The 20,344-nt window shown below is 41.2% G+C and overlaps 1 protein-coding gene across 3 annotated transcripts in view; it reads right to left on the reverse strand.

Moving 5' to 3' along the window:
* The window catches only part of B3GALNT2 (beta-1,3-N-acetylgalactosaminyltransferase 2), a 36,911-nt gene that overhangs the window by 2,305 nt on the left and 14,262 nt on the right, over positions 1-20,344 (reverse strand). For all 3 annotated transcript variants that reach the window (XM_065401917.1, XM_065401916.1, XM_065401915.1), the window contains exons 5-9: positions 17,621-17,716; positions 10,508-10,618; positions 9,518-9,596; positions 7,125-7,308; positions 4,711-4,836 (exon numbers count right to left, since the gene is read on the reverse strand). In XM_065401917.1, the coding sequence (XP_065257989.1) occupies positions 4,711-4,836; positions 7,125-7,308; positions 9,518-9,596; positions 10,508-10,618; positions 17,621-17,716 (596 nt within the window). The remainder of the gene's footprint in view (positions 1-4,710; positions 4,837-7,124; positions 7,309-9,517; positions 9,597-10,507; positions 10,619-17,620; positions 17,717-20,344) is intronic.

Here is a 20,344-nt window from a genome sequence, read left to right on the forward strand (position 1 = left end):
CCATACTCTTTTTTGTTTTACTTATGACAAATACAACAGGTGCATGCAGTTACAGTGATGATAAACATATTGGTCCACTGATACCAAACAAATGTCCTCCTAAAAATAGGAATCGAGGGGAAAGAGTCAGGCAGCAAAAGGGATTTTTGTTATCCTTCAAACATGGCTAATTTTGCAGAAATCAAAATAATAATTTGGGATCCTGGTAAGAATAGAAATCACCTTTCTTCATGTGAGCCACCACAGTATTCAACTCAAGCTGTCAGGGCACCAGACCTGGGTTTCTAATTTCAAATGCATCACGGATTTGCTGTTTGACCTTTGACAAGTCATGTAACTGCTCCATGCCTCAGTTTTCCCAGCTGCAAAATGGTGCTTACCAGGCAGACATTCACTGCAGGCCACACCCATTTAGTGCTTTTAGCAAAACAAGCAACAGGTTTTATCCACCAAGGTTTCCTTTCTCCAGACAGGCCCGACTCTCCCCAGCAGGCTGCTGGTAAAATCCTAACAAACATACAAACTGAAGTCTAAGTTTAAAAATAGTAAAATCACCCCTTCCGCACGTTCACTTCCTTGTTCTTGTTCCTGATTCTGTCTTCAGCCCTTCCCTCAAAGATCAGTTAAAGGGGAAGGGGGGGGAAAAGGAGAGCTTTCCTGGTCTCTAAGGGTATGTCTACACAGCAATTCAACACCCACAGCTGGCCTGTGTCAGCTGACTCAGGCTTGGGCTGCAAAATTGCTATGAAGATGTTCAGGCTCAAGGACCCTCCCCCCTCGTGGGGTCCCAGAGCTCAAGCTCTAACCCAAGCCCGAACATCTACATTGCAGTCTTACAGCCCGCAAGCCCAAGTCAGCTGCAGATGTTGAATTGCTGCATAGACATACCCTAAGGGCTAAACAGGGCTCCAGCTAGCATGCTAAATAGCAGTGTGGATGGTGTAGCTCCAGTGGAGCCAGGCTACTCACCCAAGCTGCAACACCCACACAGCTATATCTGGTATGCTAGCTTGAGCCCATCTATCCAGGCTGGGAGGCTTGCTCCAAGCTGCTGTGCGATATACTGTCAGAGGCTCCAAGCTCCCTCCTATTGTGAGGGAGACTGTTCCTGATCCCCCCTCCCAGCATACTGAGGGTGAAGGCCTACTAACCCCATCATCCCCCTGGGCCCAGTTGAGAGGGAAACCTGGATTGAATCACACTTCTAGGCTCTGGTCCCAAGCCCTAGCCAGCCAGTCAGCCGCCTGCGTTCTTTTTCAAACCACAAACTTCCACCCTGGGATGACTTCCTCTCACAGGTCTGTCCTTTAAAATGCAACCCCTCAAAGGGCTTAATATGGCCCCAGTGTCTTTTCTTCCCTGCTCAGTCTTAAAATACCACAATTCCCTAAACATGGGAATAATAGTATTTACCCACCTTCAAACAATGTTTTAACAAGCACAGTTGAAAAGTGCTATATAAGAACTAAGTATTTTTATGAACAGGTCCTAGATGTGATCACAGCCAGCTGCCATAATTGTGTCACTGTGCCAGGCTGTTACTATTTAGAAACAGGGCCTAACATGGCTTAGGTCAATCAAAAGCTAAGTGAGTTTTTATGGCCCAGAGAGCCATTACACACTGGCATGTCAGTTGCAGTGGGGTAGATGCTTAGAACTGAACAGCAGAAGATGAAGACTGACATGGATTGGCAGAGGTGAGGTGAGCATGAAACTATCACACTACATGCCCACACAATGGCTGGCTCTAGTCACGGTTACTGATCTCTGTTTAATAAGCACTGATATTCACCCAACAGTACTCAGCTGCAAGTGGTTGAGACCTTTTCTGCTTAGGCTAGTTACCAACAAGCAGTGATTCTTAATAAATTTTGCTAAGCAAAGCCTTAAGTATATTTAGATGGCATCAAGCCATAGCAAGATAGAAGGCAAACATCATGCATTCAGGACTGCAATTTAATGATTTATGGTTGTTTGCTGTATATCCATCAGAGACAATGGATTCTACCATGAGAAAATCTGAATGCCATGTACCAAATGTAGGGTATAGGCCTCTATAGGGAATTAATAAAATTATTCTAATTTATTGCTAAAATTTTAGGTTATTACAATCTTGCCTTTACTGAATGTTAGCATATTCCGTTATTTTCCTACACAATGCTTAAGAACACGATAACTCAGATACTTGGTTGCTTATATAATGAAATGAAATGTCTGAGCTACTCAAGAAAATTCATCGGACATTTCGGCTCTGTCAAGTAGTGCCAAGCACCGGAACTATCAAGGGTATGTCCATGCTGCAATCGCAGGTGTGATTGCAGCACAGGTTGGCAGAGCTTTAGCCTAACTAGCATGGCTAAAAATAGCAGTAAAGACGCAGCAGCGCAGGCTAGCACCGCAAGTAAGACTCTAGCATGCTTGGAGAGCCCACACCACTGTGTCTTCACTGCTATTTTCAGCCAGGCTAGAATGGGTCTAGCAGCCCATGCTAAAAATCATGCCTCCGACTGCAGCATAGCCATAACTTTAATCAGCCCCACCTTCCAGTCCAGTAGGGCTTCTGTAACATGATGATATCCCCAAGACATCAGCATCACTGGTGAGAAAGAGTTTACAAAAATGCTGCCGAGGGATTAGCCTGAAATTGCGTTTAACATTTCCGCATCCAATTAAAGTCACATTATTGTAATTTAAGGTGTTAACAGCATCTCCTGTTAAACACCAGATGGCGTGGACTGTGTACTTCTGGAGAGGAGAGACTAGGTAACCTGTGTAAACAGACAAGTAGTGGAGTTTAATCTGAATTGAAGTTTCTTAATATTTTGCCTGTGTCAAGGCTGCTTCCTGAATAGCATCTTTCAGGTAACCAATTTTAAATACTTTCTTCAGTTTCAGAGGACTCTGTTAAGCTCACTCAATTCACATTTTTCATTTTATTGAGCAGTGTGCCTGACTACAGTTTGGTCTTGGCAGTTTTTAGGCGTCATCATAGGAAAATCATAGCTAAAAGGAGCAAGAGTTAAGGGGAAGTGGTGGCTCCATCTCTTCAAATCTTCAGATCCAAGACTGCATGCCTTTTTGGAAGATGTTTTAGTCATACACAAATTACTGGCCTCAGTATAGGGGTAACTGGGAGAAGCTGAAAGCTCTCAACAGTCGATTTGAGTTGGGAGTAGACAGCAGCGAGAATCTAAATGAGTTTTGCAAAATATCACATTGTATGAAAAGTCTGGGTGAGGTTTTGAGCCTGTCAGTTACCAGGACATGAAGGTAAGGATGGGACCTACCCTATGCAGCTGATACAGACTCTTTCAGTTTGAAGGTTAGACAGACTTTCCTGGGTGGGCCTGCTAATTATCATTAAAAATCTCCAAAGCCCCCCGTTTTTCTTTAATCTTAATTCATAACAAAGAGCCAAATTCTGAACTTTTTTTTACACCCTTGACTTCAAGGAGTTACTCTTCTTTTACAACTTGAAGAGATCAGAATCAGTTGCACAGGGCAGCCACCCTTAAAACTCATTTGACCAACCTCCCACTGATATCTGCGGACACTACCACTGAAGCCAAGGAAGTAATGCCACAGATTAATCTGGTCCTGTGTATCTGCAGTTCTTAATGGGGTGACAGCGTTTCCATTATAAGCAAGGCCACTGCAAGATGAATGTAAATGCTGAGCCTAGACCCCTGGTTTCCCTGGCACACTAGAGTTGCAGCTTGGAACATTCTGGTATTTTTAAACCATTTTCATTAAAATATGAGAATGTGATAATCTAATCTGACTTCCAGAACAACACAGACCATAGAATTTTACCCAGTAATTGCTGCATCATGTCTGTAACTCCTGGTTGAACTATATCAGAGAGAGCCATCCAATCTTGATTAAAGATTTTAAAGTGATTCACCATATCTGTTGGTAAACAATTCCCAGGATTAATTAACTTCACTGTTAAAATTTGTATTTCTTTTTTACAATAGTAAATTCAACTTTCAGTGTGCCACAGATTATTTTATATTGACAATCCATAGCTGCCTTGTACAGCTGTCAGTGGGGCGAAGCTGGCATTTCAGCTTGTCGATAGAGGACAGTTGGGATTTCTTGGCAACTAGAATGATGTGGTGGGTGGTTTGGGATAAGCACATTAGCTGGAGGTTTCTGGTAACACAATTAGTAGTAAAATAGGTAATATTGACTTTCTTTCCATGTATAAGCTGCAGAATACATGGTGCACCCAACTATAAAGTCAATTTTGTCCCCTCGTACACAACCCATTTCCAAAAAATCAACCAGAAAAAGTCATACTGCCCTGAAAAAAAGGTAAAATTCAAAACAACGGTATGTCGGTACATGCTTGCAGTTTTTAACTTCACCTTATTTCTGCACAGATTTATTACCTACTACTTCCTATATGCTACAGAGAAATGTTATGTGCTACCCAACGCATGTTATAGCCCAATATCAGAGGGGAGAAAGAGTTCTAACTATTGTAAGGGCACATTCTAGAACAATTATCATCTGGCTTCTGCAACTCAGGATCCAGACCTGCTCTGACTGAAGTTATGGAGCTTTACTAGTGACTTGAAGTGGGCACAAGCGGGGCTCCATAAGGAGACTGCTGAACTGAATTTTACAGCAGTAAAACGTTCCATAGACATGGAGAAATTAAAAGATCCATGAAAAACCCAGTAAACAGAAGAGTTTGAGACTCACTTGCCCCACCAGATATTTGGCCTGTCGAGTTTTTCGTGCATTATCCTGTTGAACACAGCTTCCAAATTTATGTAACAGTCATCATCTGTCTTCAGCAACAAATCAAAGTTAGCTGATTCTACTGTCCTGTTGCCAAAAGAAAAATGGTGATGATTTACTGGAAAAAAATTTAAACTGCATTACAACTCCGCAACATAACCTGTATGCAACATAAACAGTGAAAGGACCCCTTGGAGAGGTAAGCCATTTGTCTTCTTCCTTTTAAATGTTTTTTCTATATGAAAGGAACCTGAGGTAGGATTTTTGCTATCCCTTACAGCTGATGGGTTTAACTTGCAATGAATCTGTCTAAAACAGTACTGACCTCAAAAGGATATGAACTCCTGCTGAGGACTACATCACAGCTATTAATGCCAGGGGTTGTATAAAGGGCTGATGGTCCAGTTAGCCTTCTGTATGAGAACAGTTGGTTCAAGGGCAGTGCAACTAGGAAAGTTTACAAGGAATGATTAGTAATAATTTGGTGCTTACCCTCTGTAAAGCACTCTCCAAATATTAAATGGGCAAATCCTTAACATCCCTGTGAGGTACATACATTATTTTACAGATACAGAAGCTGACTGTAGGGAGAAACTCAAAGAATTAGAGTGAGATTATTCCTTGGTTTATCCAGAAAGATAGGCTATGTTTTGAAGGACATTCCTATATATTCACTTCCCCTAAGGAGCAAACTGTTTTCCTTAAATCCTTTATTACTGAAAAAGAAATGATTTTCTGCTAATGGGCAACCAGTCACCACAGAGAGTTAGACGACTTCAACTTTATTTCCCCTTTTAGCAATCAGAAGTGTTCTTCTGTTTCTCATTTGTGTATTCTACACTATTCGGCACATTCCTTTGGTGGCTTTAAAAAAACCAAACACCACAGGTAGCATTTAAAGTTATTATTTAACACGGGAAGAATCAGCCCAAGTTAAACATTAGTCATTCCAGTGGCTTCAATAGTTACTCCTTATTTACAAGAGAGTGTGAACAAAGAACCAAGCCCATTGTCTTTTCTGATGTAGAAGCATATATTTTGGAATATATATGCATAGTTGTAGGAGATTTGCTGCACATATCTAAACAGATCTTCTTAGACTATTTATATGCAAGTGGTGCTATCAAATATGCTTGAGCTTTTCAGTTAAATGTTCTCCAGTTAATGATCAATGCTGTTTTTAAAGTCTCGATGACTCAATTCTGATTGTATTACTCATTGAGGACTTGATCTTGCAATGGGATTACTCACTTGTGTGTGCGCAAGGTTAAGCACAGACCTTTGGGGATCAAATGTGAGTTTTGGGGAGGGGATTGTTGTTTACAAATAACAGTAATAAATACCCAGATATATTGTAAACTGAGCTTAGAACTGGAACAAAATTCTCTGGTGTTTGTTTTTGATAATTACTCAGATTCATATCTTCCAATACATGTATGTTGTGCAAATGTACTGAAACCAAACAGAATTTAAAATAAAAAAACCCCCTAATTTTTAGAATAAAAGGCTGTGTTTTTTCAGCTTTTATGGGTAAAGTCTCCAAGAAATTGAAAATACATTTTACTCCAAGGAGTTTACATGTATTATCAATTGCTTTTTCAATTCACGTTCTGGATTGATGCTTCAGTCATTAATGTTTAGACCCTATTTTCACACAAGACAGAGGGCTCTGGCAGTAGCAGGCAGCTCTTGCGCGATTGTTGTGATGACAAAGGGTGCTCAAAGCTATTTGGAAGGCCTTTCTGGTCTGAGTGCTGAGCCTCTCCATCTTGGGTGCTAGAGCCCAGGTCCCAGGAGGCACTGAGCACTTCAAGCTGAAATCTACCTTGCAATGGAAATTGAGGGTGCTCAGGACTTGACAGTGTTGAAGCCTTTGGTCCTGATCCAAAGCCCACTGCGGTCAGTGTCAGTGCCAGTCTTTCTGTTGACTTCCATGGGCTTTGGATCAGGCCTTCTGTTTGTAATCAGGCTGACAGCCAGCATTTAAAATTTAAGCTGCTGGTCTTCAGATTGTGATTTCATGATGTTAGCAAACATGCCAGGTAGGGTTGTGGGCATGATTTAACTCTAACTTGCATATTTGGATTTGTGGAGCAGAAATCTGTTTTTATAGATATTTGGGGTGGGGAAGGGAAGGAGTTCAGTCAGTAAAGATCAATCCTAAAAACCGAGCCCTCACTTTTAATCACCAGATGGAGTAATACAATTTTGTCCCTTATAGTATGAAAACTAAACAAAACAAAAACAATGAAAAGAGTAAATAATTTCGTTGTGTTATATTGTGTAAATTTTCAGAATACAGCATCTCAAGGACTATCTGGCACCAGAAATAACCAGGGAAATCCTTAATAAAAAAATACTTTTTTCCAACCTACCATCGGTAGAAGTTCAGTAATTTGGCTGGAACATTTCTGTAGGTGTCAACAACGTCTACAAAAACAATATCATCATAGGCGCTGCTTTCTTCCTTCAATAATGCATCCTCTTCTTCAAGGTTTTTTAAGTGGTTTACAAACCTCTCAGGGCGAGTATGAAGGCTTTGTAAAAGAGCATCACCTTCTGAATGGGAAGGAGGAGAAATTATACATAGCCAAAATTACACATCGGTTAATATCCACGTGCAGTACACTACATACAGCTGTGTATATTTTTCTTGTACTAGAAGCAGCATGTTTACATATTTATTTTATCAGTAAGCATCCAGCCAAAATCTGGATTTAGGAAATTTTGCAATTTTTTTTTTTAAATGAAGGCACTAATTTTACAAGTTTACAATGATAAAAAGCAAAAGTTGCAGACAATAAGTTGGGGGGTGGGTGGGAAGAAGGAGTCATACATATACCAAATTCACGGTCCATTTTGGTCAATTTCACGGTCAGAGGATTTTAAAAATAATAAATTTAATGATTTCAGCTATTTAAATCTGAAATTTCACGGTGCTGTAATTGTCGGAGGTCCTGACCTCAAGACGAGTTATGGGGGGGACCGGGTCGCAAGGTTACTGTAGGGGGAGGTTGCAGTACTGCTACCCTTACTTCTGCATTGCTGCTGGCAGCAGCGCTGCCTTCAGACCTGGGCAGCTGGAGAGCAGCAGCTGCTGGCTGGGCGCCCAGCTCTGAAGGGAGAGCTGCCGCCAGCAGCGGCGCAGAAGGCAGGGCCGGCTCCAGGCACCAGGCAACCAAGCACATGCTTGGGGCGGCACCTGCTAAGGGGCGGCCAATCTTGGGGTGGCGGGGCGCTCTGGCGGCGCGGCATTCTGCGGGGGGGGGGGGGCGCTCCGGCGGCGCGGCGCTCGGGGGGGGGGGGCTCCGGCGGCGCGGCGCTCGGGGGGGGGGCTCGGGGGGCGGCACTTTTTTTTGCTGCTTAGGGCAGCAAAAAAGTTAGAGCCGGCCCTGGCAGAAGGAAGGATGGATGGCATAGTATGGTATTGCCACCTTTACTTCTGCGCTGCTGCAGAGCTGGGTCCTCAGTCAGCAGCCGCCACTCTCTGGCTGCCCAGCTCTGAAGGCAGCGGCACAGAAGTAATGGTGGCATGGTGTGGTATTGCCACCCTTACTTCTGTACTGCTGCTGGTGGCAGCGCTGCCCTCAGAGCTGGGCACCCAGCCAACAGCCATTGCTCTCCAGCCATCCAGTTCTGAAGGCAGTGCAGAAGTAAGGGTGGGAGAAGGAGGAGGCGGGTTTTACACATGGTTTCAATGCACTTTAAGATCCTCCTGCCCAGATGTATGGGAGATTAGACTGCTCAATCATATCTGCCAGTCCTATCTACTCAGCATGGAAATGGCGCTTGAATGTGGTTTGGTGTCTGACACTGTATTAACTGTTGTGTGGAGTCAACCATGTTACAATCTGATTACACACAGCAAAGTAGTGTAGACAGGCACTTACTAGCTCAGAGAAAAGCCCAGAACTGGATCCATTATTCCCTTATTTTCGTCTTGTAGTGAAGCTTTAATTCACTGAAAAGTTTTTATAGGCTGAAGCTGGTTTGTGCGCCCCAAAATCACATTTTAAAACTAAGTTAGTTAGTTATTTTACTTAAGGAAAATAAATTTCTGCTTTTCCTTATGCCAGGGCAGACAAGCCAGCCTCACTTTTGAAAAGTGTTAATACAGAGCCACCTCAGTTTTTCCATTATAGCAGCTGCTCTGTGGTGCCAGTTCAGATGCCAGCTTCAGTGCTAGGTGGCCCAGAGACCATGGAGAGTTTGAAAGGGCTCCCAGAGGCTCTCACACAACCTGCTGAAATGGGTGCAAAGGGCAACAGCATTGCTGGGAAAAGCAAGCCCACTTTAGCTTTAATGTCACCATTAGCCAACAATTGCTCCACAGCGTTGCAAGATAAACTGCAGTTATTTTCTATTCTAAATATAGGGGGAAAGTGGTAACTGTTAGCACAAGTTGACTTCTTAAAGGCAACCAATGTAGAACTTTTTTCTTTAACTTGGTCTTTTGACAACAAGAATTAAGGACGGGGACAGGGAAATCTGTTTGGACAGAAGAGGAAAAGGTTATTGCGTTAATAAAAAGACAGCAAAGAGATAAAAATTGGCTTAGCTGGGTGATAAGGAGCAACTAAAGATGTCAGCATGTCAACAAAATTTTATTTAGTACAGGACTTATATGAGAGAGGAATAAACTAAAAGTAGAACTCCTTAGTCAATCAAATTAATATTGGACACAGATTGATCATTCATGTCAGAGCTGTCGTTTAAATGTTCTATTGTAGGATAGAGAAATGCTCTACTACATTTTTTGCAGACTTACCTTGAATAGTGTAAATAAAGCCTCCTGCTATTCCTTCCACACCGTCTGTGAATTCATGTGGCCATGAACCTTCCCCTGTCTGTCAGAGATTGATTAAAAACATTACAAAAAGAGAAATAGTATCAGAGGGGTAGCCGTGTTAGTCTGAATCTGTAAAAAGCAACAGAGGGTCCTGTGGCACCTTTAAGACTAACCTGTTAGTCTTAAAGGTGCCACAGGACCCTCTGTTGCTTTTTAAAAAGAGAAATGTGTCAGTAGCAAAAGATGAGCTAATTCCTTCTTAATACAAAACTTGATGCAACAACTAAGAATAACTATGTACAGTACATTTCTTTAGATATCTGCATATGTAAAAGACTAAGACTTTAATTATAATTTTAGGATGAAATTTTAAAAAATGCCTAAGGGATTAAGGTGTTCTATTGACATTAAAATTAACAGCCATGAGGCATCCAAAACAGAGGCAGCTTTGGAAATGGTAGCATTAATTTCTGTGTTCTATTCCATCCTCTCATCACACTGGAAAGTTAGATTTGAAATTAAGAGGAAAGGGTTAAACTATAATGGCTCAGCATGCTGTTTGTGAATCAGCAGAAAGTGGTGACAAGGAAAGAGAATTCATTATTTTAGGATTGCAGTAACTGGGCAGAATTCACTGCTGGCAGATTCAGCTGCAGTGAATTTGACCCATTATCTTTGAAGTGCACAAAAGGGAGGGGTGAACTTTATTTCCATGCAGAGTGGAAAATAGGTCTTTAATACAGTCAGTGGCATCATTTTCTTTGTTCACCAAAGGGCTGGATGCCAAGGTGGGGGTAAGTTGAAAATTAAACCAATAGAGGAAGCCAGACGGATGTCACCTGAAATGACTGGACATTTACAGAGAAACCTAGGGAGCACCGGGAAACGGGACAGAACGAGATCTTAAGTTAAACTTTTACCAAAAATAATTGACGATTGGAACATAAGTAGTATGAAGAGATGACGCACCGTAGAGACTCTGAGAACTCCTCCTCCATCATTAACCATCACTTTGTGAAGATTCCTAGAAACCAGGCCTTGAAGGTCCTGGCTTTCCCACACAATAGTACCTTCAAAACTCTGTGAAGAAAGCACACCACAATTCACCATTAACAGGAAAAATATATATAAACAAAAAACCACACATGCACACACATGGCCCTACTTGCAATTTGTGGAAATTGCGGATTCCGCAACATCCGGCTTATACTGCAATTTTGACAGCCGCTCTCATCCTCGGGCGGCCAACAGCAGAAAATCGCATAAAATAAGGTCCATTATTACTTTTCTGCCATTTTCCATGGCTTGTCCGCAACTCAGCTGCAATTTTTTGACAATCATCCTGCAATTCAAATAGGGTCTTACACACACACACACACACTTTAGAGAGTGGAATCAAATGGAAGTATCACAATTTTAATTAAAAAACAATCAATTTTACATAAATGATGGTTTTATAATATAGCATAATGTTTTTACTTAGACTTCACTGCAATAAAATCAGTTAAAAATAAAATGATGCACCCATGAAATAGAACCAGACAATGTGCCTTTAAGTCAAATAACTTATTTTTCCACATCAGGAATGATATTAAACTTTAACAGAAGTCTACAATGAAAGAATTTTTTCCTTTTTGTTTAAACTTTAAATTTTATTTAAAGGTGAACTGAAATGATTTTTAAAAATTAACTATAAAAACCTGTATTACGAACAGAATAATTATAAGAAATTTGAAAATCAATGCCTCTTTTAATTATCTGCCAAGACTTGAGATTAGGGATCTCTGTTGATCCCGCAACAATCACTGACATCACCAAAACTTAGAGGGAAACAGGGAATTAATTTCCTTTCTTCCCTCGGGACAGGTGTCATGAGTTGTAGCAGGAGAATCAGAGAACCCTCGCCTCAGTTCTTGGTATACAAGTACAGTAACTCCCCACTTAACGTCCTCTCGCTTAACGTTGTTTCGATCTTACGTCCCTGCTCAATTACAGAACATGCTCCATTTAAAGTCGTGCAATGCTTCGCTAGAACGTCATTTGGCTGCCTGCTTTGTTCACAGCTGGCAGCCCCCCATCAGCTCCCCTACGCCCCTCCCCCCCAGCGCCTCCCGTCCGCCAGCAGACCCCGTGGATCAACGCCTTCCCCCTCCTCCCCCCACCTCCTGCCCGCGTCAATCATCTGGCTTGTGGTGTACAGGAGGGAGGGAGGGGGAGCCTGCGCGCTGTCTCCTCGCTCCTCCCCCCTCCCTCCTGAATGCTACAAGCCAGCTGATTGCCGCAGGCAGGAGGCGGGGGGGGGGGGGGGGGAAGGGGGAGGAACGAGGATGCGGTGTGCGGAGTAAAGGGGGAGGAGAGGAGGGGAGAAGAGGTGGGTAAAGGGTGGGGGCTTGGGGGAAGGGGTGGCATGGGCGGGCCGAGGGTTGAGTCCCCTGCCCCTGGTGCTTGCAAAGTAGGGGAAGCTGCCACTGCTGCTGCACAACGTGCTTCTCCTAGCCTACAGCACCTTCAGCCTCCTTGCCTGCCTCATTGTCTCCAGTGCCAGTGGGCTGTGCCTGTGTGGAGTAAGGCGGGGGCACCTCCCAACTATTGTACTGTACTGTATGGCCAAAAAAAAAAAAAAAAAAAAAAAAAGTCCCTGGAACCTAACACCCCCCCCCCCCATTTACATTCATTCTTATGGGGAAATTGGATTCGCTTAACATCGTTTCACTTAAAGTCGCATTTTTCAGGAACAGAACTACAACGTTAAGTGAGGAGTTCTGTAAAGGAGGAAATTACTGTCTTTTTCCCCTTTTTATTTAAACTGTATGACACTTTAAAAAAAACTTAAGATCCTACATCACTAAGAGGCTAAATGTGTAACTTAGTTTTTAAAAAGCAGTTCAGTCCACCTTTAAACTGATCTGCTGAATGCTACATATATGAGATATACTGTACAGATAATATTACTATTATTTTCTGTTGAAAGCCTCTAAGATGGTTACGAAGGGACAGAGGGGATGCAGTATAAAAATAAAAGTTTAAAGTTCTATAGTTTTTTTTAAGTAATCCTGTTCTTGTCGAAAGAATACACACTGAATACATTAACATTCGGTTCATGAATGTTAAACCAAAGCAAATGATTTTGTTTAAAGCAATATGTGATATAGCTTTAAATCAATTCCTCATCTTCTAAAGCAAAAATTTTGACACACTGTACATAAAGGTAGCTATTCAAGCACAGAAACACCTCATCTTGTTTTAAACTTATTTACAAATGCAGACAGATCCTTAATGTTCAGAACTGTTTGCTAACTCTCTGCTGCTGTATGCCTCAGATCCAGTTACTTCTCCTTTGACCTTTCCCTAGCTCATTTCCTTCCTTATCCTCTTCTCCGGATTGTCTCCACTTACTGATAGATCCAAGATAGTGCAGCTTGATTTCTTACAACTGCCTCAAGCTCTTTAACATCCTCCACCAATAGGAGTTTTATGCCCATAGCCTGCTTGACATTCAGTCACAGCCACACATTTCAAAAGTCTCATATCCTCCACCGTCTGTTGCTTCTAATTCATTTTATAGTTGAACCATGGACCAAACCAGTATTCATCCTGGTCTGATCTTTGTGCTCAATACCCCCACACTGCTTACTTCTAATTATTTGTCATATTCCAATATGACAAGTGGACCATTACTAAGAATTTTTTCATGTCAATGGCAGGATTCCTCATCACCTTAGGCTTTGAAACCTGGATAGCAGCACTCACCTAGCATCTGTATTTACAAGGTATTTTAGTAACTGCCCTTTCCCACGGTAACAATTTTTGGCTTAGAGATCAATAAATCTGGGTTCTAGTTCTAGCTCTGCCATTTGACTGCATGTGCCGTTGGGCAAGTCACTCAGCCTGCATGTGACTCAGTTTCCTCCTCTGTAAAAGGGGATATGTAAATACTTACTATACCCACTTCAAAAAGGTCATCGAGAGACACTTAATCAATTAGAGCTTGAGATCGTTGAATGCAAGGTGTTCGAGAAGTGCCAAATATTATTGCTTTACATCTTGAGAGATTTGTGAGCAAGTTCACTAGCGACTTTAACCTTCAGCGATTCTTATTCCAAGCTGCCTAACGGACACTTCATATGTAAAAATGCTGAAAGGAGAACATTACCAGCACACATCATCTGTTTTCTCCCTATTTACAGTCCATCCTCTCTGCAATGGGAGAGGATTGGCACTTACTATGAAGACTGAACAGGTGGACTGACATACTGTAATCCTGTTAAACTCCTTTCCAAATGTTACAGTGCCATGCCTTTTGTTGTTCTGACTATTTCTCATTAGTAACAGTCTGCATATGGCACAGAGTCTCATTTCCATGTGAGTGGTCTGGAGCTCTGTGTAAAAAAAATACATGCTTCTTTAAAACTTATCTGTGAACTCCTCCCTCCTCCTTAGTAGTTTGCTGATTTGTGCTCGCTTGCTCTTTCCACAGTCATTTGGAAAATGAATAACTGATTCTGTCTTTGACAATCTGGCCTGCCAACTGCTTGTTCTGAAGTTATATTTCCCTCCATCTTTCCTCACTCTTACAAGGATGAGCCAAAAAAAAAAAAAAAAAAAACCATAACAAAAACCAGCACTTTAGTTAAAAGACGGATGAAGTAATTTGAACAATCCAATATTTCTTAATGTAGAGGAGTAGGGAAAGGTATTGTCTCGTACCAATCTTGTAGTACTTAAACACTTCACTACAAACAGATCTCAGATAACTGGATGTCAATATATGTGCATTAAATCTCTTCTGGGTGGTCTTGAATGCTTCAGCATCTTAAATATCACAAAGACTATGTGACAAAGCATAAACCCCATCAATCCAAACGAGAAATGTCATGTCATCCTGTAGATCTACGCCAACAAAATAGTAAAAACATCAATAAAAAGCACTTGCAGTTTCTCTCTTTTCTAAACAACGCTTCACACCTTTTTTCCATCAGAACGCAAAAAATGTACCCGTGAAACACTGTCCAACTGGGAGGACGTATCTAACGGGGACTTGCAGGGGTCTGTCCTGGGTCCAGCACTATTCAATATTTCATGAATGACTTTGATCAAGGAGTGGAGAATTAGTTTATAAAATTTGCAGATAACACCAAACTGGGAGGGGTTGCAAGCACTTTGGAGGACAGGATTAGAATTTAAAATGACCTTGACAAATTGGAGATCTGGTGTGAATTCAACAAGATTAACTTCAATAAAGACAAGTGAAAAGTATTTCATTTAGGAAGGAAAAATCAAATGCACAGCTACAAAATGGGGAACTGACTAGGCAGTAGGACTGTCAAATAGGATGTGCAGGTTATAATGGATCACAAATTGAATATGAGCCAACAATGGCTAATATCATTCTAGAGTGTATTATGTAAGACATGGGAGGTAACTGTCCTGCGCTACTTGGCTCTGGTGAGGCCTCAGCTGCAGTAGTGTGTCCAGTTCTGGGTGCCACACTCTAACAAAGATGTGGATAAATTGGAGAGAGTCCAGAAGAGAGTGACAACAATTATAAAAGGATGTTAAAAACCTGATTTATGAGGAAGGGATAAAAACAAACCTTGGCATGTTTAGTCTTGAGCAAAGATGACTGAGAGGGGACTTTATAAGTCTTTAAATATGTTAAGGGCTGTTATAAAGAGGATGGTGATCAATCGTTCTACACGCTCACTGCAGATAGGACAAGTAGTAATGGGCTTAATCTGCAGCAAGATAGATTTAGATTAGATATTAGGAAAAACTTTCTAACTATAAGGATAGTTAAGCTCTAGAATAGGCTTCCAAGGGAGGTTGTGGAGTCCCCGTCATTAGAGGTTTTTAGAACAGGTTAGACAAACACCTGTCAGGGATGGTCTAGGTTTACTTGGTCCTGCCTCAACTCTAGGGGATGGACTAGATCACTTCTTGAGGTCTCTTCCAGTCCTATATTTCTACAAATTTATGTCACAGCTTGAATATGCATTAATATTTATAGCTGGAAAATAAAAGGAAAAAATTACAAGTGCCTGGGAATTTAATATAGTGGAAAAAAACAATCAAAGATTTACAGGAATAAAATTTGAGTTGTGCAGAAACCCATCCCATCCCACTATACAGTTGGGCAAAATATTTCTAAAAATTAAAACCATACAGCATCTGCTGCACATCACTTTCAATTAAATTTCTTACCCCTGAAGAAATTTAAGCAGCATTAAATTGCATACAGAAAATACTTCAAGAAATGTGCTTACTTGACAAGCTAGACCACTAAAATGCTACTCTTTAGTAAACTGTTTAAGGAGACAAGCCAGGGGTTCTCAAACTTTTTTTGCTGGGACCCCCCTTTGAAAATATTTCAGGCTGACAACCTCCGCCCCCATACCATCCCACTCTTACTTCTGCGCTGCTGCTGGCGGCAGCGCTGTCTTCAGAGCTGGGTGCCCGGCCAGCAGCTGCCACTCTCATGACCCCCCTACAATAGTCTTGCCGTGACTCCCTTTTGGGTCGGGATCCCCCAGGGGAGAAACACTGAGATAAACTAACCAGTCAACTGTTACTTCCTCTCACAGGGGACTGAGGTCCAAATTCATTCCTGTATTAACTCTTGTGAAGTCAGTGGAATAATGTCAAGGACTAAATTGGCCCTGAATGCCTAACTTACTCAGCCATTCATTTTCTCTCCCACATTTTCCGTATAAACCACTTCACTATATTTCTTCCAGAACCTAAAACCAGTGACAGAAATCTATTTCTATTTAAGACATAGTTATTAGAGCACTGGTTTAACAATATAAGAGAACACATTTAAATTAAAAGACGCCAAATTTTAAAATTATATCTGAAATATTTAGAGATTAGGATCTCACATTGAAACTGCTCCTCACAGCTGGAAGCTGTCACTCAGTCAGCATTCCCACTTTAAGGCAATAGAAGTTTTACTTGAGTAAGGACTGTCGGATTAAGCCCTAACTGTAATAATGTTAATTCTATTTTCTTCCCATACTCTTTTTTACTATGTTTAACCACTTCCTTCCAGTACAACCCTGAAAAGCACCATTTGGAACCATATCCCTACAGTACAACCCAATCTCAAGCTGCAGGCACCATTCCCAAGTGGGATCACAAAACCTAGGACCCAGCCTTTAGACCTTAGTTAATGCTGCTCACAACCAGCAATAGTGTTAACAATACCAACGCACCCCACCCCACGCAGCAGTGTTTTCCAAACTTTTGAAAGCTGAGTCCCCACTTCAGGAAAATGAAACCAATCACACCCCTTGCACCCTGGCAGATGTGTTGTTAAAGACATATGTGTTTTAATTTACATAACTTCTGTGCACTCTCTCACCTATGGCTAGTATTTCATGCACATTCCCCCTTACTTTGAGAAACACTAATATAGTGTAATTCATTATGTGATGGTTCCTCTCCTTTCTCTTTGATGAGCAGTGAAATAACTAACAATGGTCACATTTGAAGTACCATCATCTGTATCCAAATTAGTACCCATTGAAATGAATAGGAAAGTTTACACTGCAGAGCTACTGTTTCAGGCTCTCGCAAACTCAGGCAGAAGCTTCTGCATTGTTTACACTCATCTCATACTTTGAAGGTTTTCTTTGCAACCATAATAGCTATAAAGACTTACTGTTTTCAAAATGAAAACAGAGACTCAAGAGAACAACAGAGATCTGTCTGTGCCCCCTGGATAGTCCTTTGTACTCACCCCTAAAGGAAGGGAAATAACCCGCTGTATGGGAAACACTATCCCACAGAATCTTAGTGCGTTTCCTCTACAGACCAAGATTTGGAGACAAATTCTCACATAAAAGCTCCACACCATTGAATCATTTTTAAGAGATTTCTTAAGGCAGTGAACAGTAAATGAAAACCTCTAGAGCATTAGCTTTAAAGAGAGATACTAGTTTCCAGAATGTGTAGTGTAGGTATTTCACCATCTCATGCCACTAACAGATATAAATAAAGCCTGAAACATATAAATAGATGAAAAGTAAATGCCAGTCTTACAAATCAAATCAGCATGGGAAATTAACTAAATACTGCACGTACCTCTGGCAAAATGAACTGTTCTACAGGTTTGTACCACAATCTGTTAACTTGCACTCCACAGCTAGGTGGGCTAAAGCGAGCACTGAAGAGAGCTTCCTGTGTGCAAAATAAAGAAAGGCAAACAAAAATAAGAAACTTACATTCTTAAATCACTAGGCCTGTAAAAACAATGCTAGCCTACATTATCTTAATTCGTTCACAATAGAAAGGACAAACCTCTTAAAGCAACCCCTAACATTTTTTGTTTTAAACAATGTTAACTATTTTTCATGCAGAAATAGCCCTTAAAACTAAACAATATTTTGTTTTGAATTCCCCCACATACATATACACACACCGAATATAGGGCTCCTGAGAAGTGCTGAATTGACAACCCTGCAGAAGTTACCCCCTGCAGCTCCCAGCCGTTGTGGGCACCGGCGGGACCCTACAGCTCCCAGACACCTGCGGGCTGAAATCACGGAGGTTTTCGGAAGTCACAGATTCCATGACTTCCGTGACAAAATCATAGCCTTAGTTATAGGATGCATTTGATACGAACCTATGAGAAATCCACAGAGTTTATAAAATCTATGTGTCATCATAGAGAGAGTTTAGGAAATCTTTATACCACCAGACTATACCAGCATCATTAGAATCCATTGAGAAGAAAAAGGTAACCTTTAAAAGATGGCAGGCCAATGGCTTGTGCAGTGATAAGATGGCGTATATGGAGGGGAAAAAAGGAGGCCTAAAGAAGTCTTGCAACGACTACAGATCTGGCCTGTGATGAGCTATATGACTACTAGGAGGATATGAAGGAGAAAAGACAAACTGGAAACTCGCTAAGGCAAGAGAAGAAAATGATGAAAGATGTGAACGAGTTTGCATATATTAGAAATGAGCAATCAGCAAAGTCTGAAGAGATTATTTTGAAGAAGGAAAAAAAAAAAAGATGAATGAGGAGAACCTAAGAGAGGCATTCACAACATTTAGGCTGAACCAGGGCATGACAGGTTGCACACAGGAAGAAGAGAGTATACAAGCATTAGGAAAATTAGAAAGAAGAAAGCACCTGGGCTTGATAAAGTACCAGTGAATGCGCTGAAGTTGATGGGAAGGGAAGGGCGTCATGTATTTTACAAGTCTGTTCAATGATATTCTTAAGAAAGAGAAAATGTCAGATGAATGATGTAAAAACTTGGTAGTACCCATTTTTAAACAGAAAGGAGATATTACACTGTATACTAATTATCATCCAATTAAGCTGATGCACATGCTATGAAAGCATAGAAGATTACTGAAAAGTAACTGCCTGGAATAGTTGAAATTTGGAAGGGTCAGTATGGATTTATGCCGGGAAGGAGTATCACTGATGCCATATTTTTGCTGTATGAATCTTCCTGGAGAAGTTCAGATAAAAGAGATAGCTACTTGGTATAGCCTTTGTGGACTTGGAGAAGGAGTTCGCTCATGTACCAAGAGAATTAGTTTGGTGGAATATGAGATGGAGAGGTGTGCCAGAAGGATATGTCCATTTTCTCCAGGATATGTATGACAGAGTGACTACTGTAGTCAAAGCCAAATGGAGCTACCCAACAGAGAATTTTCAGTAAATGTGGCCCGTATCAGGGATCAGCACTGAGCCCTTTTTTGTTTGCGGCTGTCATGGATGTGACAAGTGATAATATGCAAAGGGAGCTGCCTCAGAATACGCTGTTCCTGAATGACTTAGTGATATGTGCGGAAGATTGTGACGCCCTGCAAACGAAGGGTGACAACACAGTTAGGAGCAGGCAGGACACAGAACACTGGTAAAGACTGAGGTTTTGATCAATGAAGGAGAAGGACCTTAAAAGAGAAGGACCAATAAAGGATATTACAGGTAGAGATCTTAGAAGAGTGAAAGAATTTAAATACCTATAATCAATGAATGGTTGCTGGTAGTGGTGCCCTCCTGAGTGATGCCCAGCATCGTACTAAAGCTGCTTGGTGCAAATGGTGGGAGCTGACCCAAGTTCTCTGTGATAAAAAGATACCAATAAAGTTAAAAGGTAGACTGTAGAAAACTGTAATTTGACTCATCCTAATGTACCAGAGACTTGACCAGCCACAAGAAATCAGTATGCTCTCCACTACAGAAATGAAGATGTTGAGATAGTCAAATGGTTGGAGACTCCATGGTAGGAAACAAAATAAGGTTGAGAGGGCCTAATGTTGGTTGCCCATCTGAAGACAAGTTGAGGGAGGCTAGGCTACTTTGGTATGGGTTATATTGGTAGAATGGCCCTTGAAATGACCATGGATGGAAGACAACCAAGGAGGAGGGCAAAGACTCAGTACAAGGACCAGATATCAGAGGACCTTAGAGAGACCAATTTACATAACAGACAGGCATACAATCATGGGTTTTGGAAGAAGGCTATAAAAGTTGCTGACCCAGAACAGGGAAGTGGAAATAAAGACGACGACAATGACTACAGATGACCCAAAGTTTTGAGTCCATAACAGAACTGGAAAACTACATAATTATACTGGTCATGTGCTAAATGATAACAGTGTGCAACAACTTCTAGATGTCTAGATAGAGAGTGGATCAGACTATAGAACAAGAATTACTAGCTTAACTTTATTTCCTTACTTTTAAACGTTCAAAGGGTGGTGGTTTTTGTTTGAACACATATAAGTCTTTAAGTTATCGATAAACTTTTATAACCTCAATTTCAACTAAAACTGTTTTGTCTT

This window comes from Emys orbicularis, chromosome 3, assembly GCF_028017835.1.
Source record: "Emys orbicularis isolate rEmyOrb1 chromosome 3, rEmyOrb1.hap1, whole genome shotgun sequence".
In the NCBI taxonomy this organism is placed as follows: domain Eukaryota; kingdom Metazoa; phylum Chordata; order Testudines; family Emydidae; genus Emys; species Emys orbicularis.